Below are 6,858 nucleotides of genomic sequence, written 5' to 3' on the forward strand. Positions count from 1 at the left end.
TCATCAACGAGCTTCATCAAAGGGTGCTGACGCCTTGACAGCCTCATGGCTTTGTGAAGGAAATGATTAAGTGAAGTCTATGTTTTGTTTAGTACCTTTTTGGTAAGGACATGATGTGTTAAGCTTGATTGGGACGTGTAGTTTTTCTTTTGAATCGTATATAATATAATCATTACTTCTATCATTCTTGTTATCCTTGAACTATCTATCGACTAAATACACAAGGAAGATACCTAGACGAGAGGAAGAGGAGACGTGAGGAAAATCAAATTTGTCTTCTAGGAGCCACATCACAGCCATGTGGCAAGTGGCAACCTGGAAATCGTTTGAAACCTAGTCAAATGGCTAAAAGGTGACAAAATCATGACTTCAATGGCATATTAAACACTTTTATAATCTCTATTTCTTCTTTTTTATGTATATGAGATGAAATTAGGGTTGCTGAAGAGGATTCTTGATGCATGTTTGTGGTTATGAAGTAAATATTGTTTATTAGTAATGATAACAACATTTAAAGGAAATATTTCACCTCTAAAGTACGAAATATTGGATGTAATGTCAACTCGAGTTAGGGTTTATGCCAACACCAATGTCTTAAATATCCAATTGAAGAACTTAAACTTTCATGTCTTACGAAGTAAATCTTGAAGAGTTTCAACTTCAACTTCAACTTCATGCTCTTCAATGCCCTGATTTGGTGGTGCATGTCTAATCGTATCAGACAAATATTCAGACATCCTGAACGAAAGTTCTTGCTCCGGTGGGTGGTTGGCATCGCCGGAGCTCCGGTTATCCTCCATCTGAGTAAGTGTTCCGGTGGATGATGACTGAGATAACGTCCCTGAAGCCACTGTAATTACTTCATCACCTTCATCGATGGTTGACCCAAGTGAACATGTTGACCTTGTAGCAACTGAGTGAAGTGTTTTTGATCTTTCTTTTACTCTTTTACACCAACTGTGAAGTGATTCACGAACACTTTCTGCTATCAATGCTTTCTTACACTTTGAACCCATCTGAAAAATAAAAAATCAAAATGAGTGAACAATGTAACAAAAAACTTAAAATTTCTTGATGATTTTATCATTTTATAACATGAACCTGTGTAACAATGACATTCAAAGGCACTGTGCTATAGCTACACCAAAACTGGACAAGAACCCTGCAATCATGACAATGTAACCAGAAAAACAAAGATGTGATTAGAAATAATTATAACATTTTAAATTTGTACCTTTATTATGTTTTTCTTATTAGAACATTATGCTATGAGAAATAGTGAAAATTGCTTTGTATCCGGATGACATTGCTATAATTGGGAAGATTTCTCAAAGTACAATCTTTTAATAAGAAGAAACAAAAGTATGATGCTATAATAAACAAAAGTGGTGAAAGATGAAAATTTTTGTCATTTTTAGGACACGATTTTCAAATTTGTAAAGAGAAACATACCCACAAGTCAGCCTAATAACTATCATCGTGTGATTCTTCATGAAACATGATCTTTGTTTGAATCCCCACTGCAAAAGGTGATTGTTTTATGCAACAACTCATGAGCAATCTTATTTATTTTTAGGAAAATTCGATGAAATCTCATTAAATGTTGATGCATGAAGAGGGTTTACTTACCACAGACCAGATGAATGTCGCCATCTCAAATGCATTCTGCATTTGGGCAATGTAAAAATTCAGAATCATGGAAACATGATGATGAGGAGGAGGGTATTAATGTCTTTTGGAAACTTGTGAAGAAGTAATAAAAAATTCACCTGAAAGGAGATGAATTGTATCAATCGTAACAATATTTCTGGTTTACCAAACCAAAAAAGCTCATCACTCGGCTTCACTTGAGCTACTCTAGCAGATGGGCCCCTTGTCTCCACTATTTCAAGAGCTAATAAGGAGACAACATGCTGAAGTTTTGTCCCCACCAACAACACAAGCTTTCAACCAAAAAAACATTAAGTATTACAAGATTTATCAATCAATTGAAAAGAAAACACATAGACTTACAATGGCAGGGACAAAAGAAAGCCAGAAGTAAATATTAAGACCTACAAGACCCCAAAATCAATCAAAAACATGTTGGAAATTATGTAAAATTTACTTTCAAATGTGAAGAAAAAGTTTACCATGAATGTTTATGAAGATGCATAGTATGGCATAAGCCCAAAGTGGCCAACTGAAAAAAGATAATTGATAACGAACATTATTTATAACTCAAGAATGTGAGATAACTATGGTTATATAAGTTTCAAGAATGAATAAAAAAAACAACATACCTAATTCCCACAATTTCATAAAATTCATCTTCCATGCTTCGTACCATATAGTTGTGGAAATTATAAGAAAGTGGCAATTTATGAGTCTGAATACACAACACACCAAGATAGTAAGATGTTTCTTTTTGACTTATGGGCTCAATGCAGGAAATAGCAACATATTTTCATTTGTTTGTTTATCATAGTATTCTTCTTTCATTTCTTTTTATTACCTCATTGTACATTGCATTTCTTTCTACTTATTAAGGCATTATACTTCGAAAAATCTACACAATTTTAAAATTTTACTTTGTATTTGGATGATGATGATACAACTTGGTAGATTTTTCAAAGTATAATGTTGTTATGAGGATGAAATGAAATTAAAATGCTATAATAAACAAATCAATGAAATTACATTATTGTTTCTTGCATTTAACTTGTGACTTAATGCAGAAAGAATGACTTAATGGAAATAAGAAAGAAATAGAGCCAAAGTCAAATACCCACGGTGATGAAACCCAACCGCAAAGCCGCATAATCCGACTTTTGCATTGGACTTTTGAATTGTCTTAGAAAGCACAGCTGTAATAACAAACAACACATAAAAACAATTAGATTGTGAGTTTAAATATCTTTAGAGCCATTAGTGATTCATTTTGAAAAGAAAATTTCATCTAGTTGCATGATCTTGAAATTTAAACGTGTTGAAAATGTGTTGGATAATCCGTACTATCCAAATAAGAATCCGGCTCTTGCTCCATGGATGTGTTGCATGGTGTTTAATGAAAGTCACTTGGCGCCTCATCACTTTTATCTTCCTCACTATAAACATACACCAAAATAAATAAGCAAACAAAGTGTTGTACCCATTAAGTCTTTTTCTTTTCTAGACTAAATAAACTGTTTGAACGAAACTAAATAACCATTTTATCCTTACATTCCAAAAATCAAATTTCACAATATTCATGTATAGTTGTCCAATTTAAGTATTTAACCCTTAAGCCTGTTAAGTCAGAAAGAAACAACCCCTCAATGCATATGGATTTTTTTAGAAAGAACAACTAAAAATAGAATGTTAGAGAAATGAAAATTTTCCCATTAAGTCCCAACTTTTCTAAATATCATTTATCAAGCATGAAATGTTGAAGAAAACCTTGCAAGTTTTCGGCTGCCAATAGGCTTGCTTGATATTCCCATTTCCTCCAGCTGTATATCTGCATATAAAACATGCCCATTAACAACCTCTATGGAGCTATTTTCGATGATGATGATGAGGAGGGCATTCACGTTTTTTGTACAGACAAAACAGAGTCTCAGTCCAATGCATGCAAAATGCAGTAGATAGATAATATACCCTAATCATGGCCAAACCAACAGACACACAACTATATAAAACATGAGTGATCCCAAGAACAAACAAGAATCGGTGAAGTTGCTCAAGACCTTCATAAGAAACAAACGGTTCTCTCCCCTACAAAATAAAAATCAAAATATGTTCACTAACTTTACCTTCATAAATCATAACAATGAGGAAATGAGGCACAATTTTTTTTACCTCACCACACTGATGAAAATGAGTATTAAGCCCTTCTGGAGGTGTATCAGACTCGTTTGAAAAGGAAGTGAATCTTGAGAAAATTACAATTTTTTCCATCTCAAAATCTTCTTTGGAGCAAAGGAAGAATTTACTACTAAAGAGTGAGGAATCCACACAAATCTGTGAAATCACCCTTGCCCATTGCCCCAATAACAAAGATATGAGTCCAAGAAGCATAAGTTCTGTATCAGATTTAAAGATTTTTATACAAGGTTATTCAAGCACCATCAGACATATCTTAAATGCAATATTTTTTGCGAAAGCTTAAATAATCAAAACATTCAATATTGTTTTATGAGAATCCATAAAAGATTACAAGTCACTGTCGCATTGCTTTTTCCATGATTTGCTCAACCCAAAATGAAATCACATTAATATACATAACAAATAAGTACCAATTGAACTTGAAATTATAAAACATAACTATTTGATGTCAAACTTGTGGCTAACCTTCTTTGATCTTTTCTAAAGAAGCTAACAGCGCCTTTCTCCTTGTCTTCTGCAACCACTGGATACCACAAATCTCACAAATCATTCAAATTCTCAACAGAAAATCTAAACAAAAAATGGAAAAACTCAAAAATTACCCTCCCAAATCTGTAAATCGATCTTTGAACCAACAAGCAAGCAAAAACCATGAAAGTAATAGTAGTAGCAACAGCCCATGTTGGTGTTTCAGCTAAAGATCTCCCATGCCTGATAAGTTCTTCCTCCATTTTCACTTTCTTGCATCAAAATGAAACTTTTCCCCTCACTCCCGCAAGAAAGACGACAGCTTTCAGAGTATTTTCAGGTGGGGTTTCTCTCGAAATGCTGCGCATTTCGCGGTTTAACGTGGGTGTTATTTAAATAATAAGAAACCGATCTTGGAATCTTTTGAAACAGAGGGAGAGTGATCGATATCTCTCTTTCTTTAGAACTTGCAGTGTGTCTACACAAATTATGGTAAAGTTTAGGCTGTATGTGTGCTTTGTGGGGTGTAATTTAATGGGTGTATTAATTAATGGAGAAAAATACGTTTCGAACTCCAACTGCATTGGAAGTGATGAGCTCACATTTGCACTTGTTCCTTCAAACCCTACCTGCCCACATGCCATTAAACTTGTATGTCAAACGAAAACAAACACAATTTAATGGGTAGGACTTAGAAATATAATTTATCTTTTTTGTATATATAATATGATTACGTACGTTCGAGTTATATACAAATTTTATAATTTTCTTTTGTGGGTCTTCTCTGTCTTTCTCATGGAAGGTTACGTGCGAGAATCTTAATTACCGTGGTTTGTGTTTTGAAGTGGATATGCATGTGCAGATCCACCCCCATGGATTCTCTGCCCTGCCTTTTACAAGTAATAGCACCCATTTGTGTTGTTTAATTTTATGAAAAGTAGGGAAAGCAAAACTTTGCGTAAAAAAAAAAAAACTTTGACTCAGAGGATCACCGTTAAACTCCTGAAAAGAAACTTATTATTTAACTACTCATCACGTTAAATTTTATGGAAAAAAAACTCGTTTAAAAAATAAATATCTGATCTTGACAAATTAGTTTTCGTTCTATTTTTCACCAATTTGATAACCTTTTAAAAAAAACTTGTAAACTATATAAATATATTAAAGTATATTAAAGTTTTGGCTTTTGAATTCTGGTCGTATATAATTTTTTATTTTTTATTTTAATTTAATTCAAGTAATATCACTATTTCTACTACTTTTACATTTTTCTTTTCTTCGTATATGATTTTTTTTGGAAAAGAACAAACCGTTATAAAAACTTCAATAAAAGACCAAATAAAAAAAAACTATAAACTCAAAAGAATATATATATATATATATATATATATATATATATATATATATATATATATATATATATATATATATATATATATATAGAGAGAGAGAGAGAGAGAGAGAGAGAGAGAGAGAGAGAGAGATATGAAAAGTTTGATGAAAATTACAAATATAAACATATTGATGGCTTCATTCAAGCTTAAACTAATTCTTAGACTTAATATAAAGAAATGTTAAATATGGTTATACATGATAATCCACAATATAGGTTTTTAAATTCGTAAAAAGTGCATGTACTCACCACATTCAATTATATTTTTTATTTAAAATTAAAGTACATATTAAATTTTCTGTAACAATTAATTTTGACAACCCATATAAATTGTTTGTGATAGATTTATGATAAATAGATTTATATATAAATGATTATCTAATTTATTATTTTCGGTGTAAACTTAATGTCAACATGAATAAATATATAAAATGAAATTTAGAGTTCGATTTTTACTGAAAAATTAAAAAAAACAACATAAAAAACTTAAAAGAGAGTTTAGTTTAAAAATAGATTTCACTGTCTAATTTAGCATGATGAGAAGTTTAGTGGCTAAATCGAGTTGTTTTACCCTCACTTAGGCCACATAGGTAGGGAAATCGGCTACCCGGGTGCATGAGGACGGAATGGCCAAACGAATAAAAGTTCATACTTTAGGGTTTAATTTAACGTGATTAGATGTTTAGTGGCTAAATCGAGTTACAATCGAGAGTTTGATGGTCATTTGAATCAACACAAAAATATTTTAATTTTAGTTTTACATATTTACCAAATATGTAAAAGATTTAAAATACCTGTAAAACGTCCCAAATCACTACTTTAGTTCTACTTTTTTTACAGGTTGAAGGTGACGTGTTCATTTGTTTATATGGCGTTGGCATGACAATAGTGGCATAGCCACATCTTAAAACGTTGTTTTGAGATATATTTTTTTTCAACACTTCTACTTTTACCATATTCCGCATTATCCACATTACATCTACATGCCACACTATCCATTTAGACCTTAGGCTGGTGGGTTTGATCATCACGCCACCCCTCGGCCACCCTCTTCCACCTCAACACCATCTTCACACTACAACATGAGGGTGTGGTCATCACAGTAAGAGAAAATTGACAAGGAAGAGACGAGAGAGAAAGAAGCAGTCGTG

General features: G+C 32.4%; 1 protein-coding gene across 1 annotated transcript; it reads right to left on the reverse strand.

Moving 5' to 3' along the window:
* Positions 1–464: 464 nt before the first annotated feature.
* On the reverse strand, positions 465–4,858 carry MLO4 (Seven transmembrane MLO family protein). Its single transcript, XM_078975367.1, has 15 exons — positions 4,449–4,858; positions 4,312–4,369; positions 3,820–4,043; positions 3,619–3,735; positions 3,418–3,478; positions 2,995–3,086; positions 2,772–2,846; positions 2,283–2,368; positions 2,133–2,182; positions 2,014–2,054; positions 1,770–1,943; positions 1,630–1,665; positions 1,453–1,520; positions 1,102–1,162; positions 465–1,016 (listed from the first exon to the last, which is right to left on the reverse strand). The coding sequence occupies exons 1-15, from the start codon at positions 4,575–4,577 to the stop codon at positions 624–626; spliced, it is 1,665 nt and encodes a 554-aa protein (XP_078831493.1). The 5' UTR covers positions 4,578–4,858; the 3' UTR covers positions 465–623.
* Positions 4,859–6,858: the final 2,000 nt, after the last annotated feature.

This window comes from Lactuca saligna, chromosome 9 (genome assembly GCF_052625555.1).
Source record: "Lactuca saligna cultivar CGN05327 chromosome 9, ASM5262555v1, whole genome shotgun sequence".
Lineage (NCBI taxonomy): Eukaryota > Viridiplantae > Streptophyta > Magnoliopsida > Asterales > Asteraceae > Lactuca > Lactuca saligna.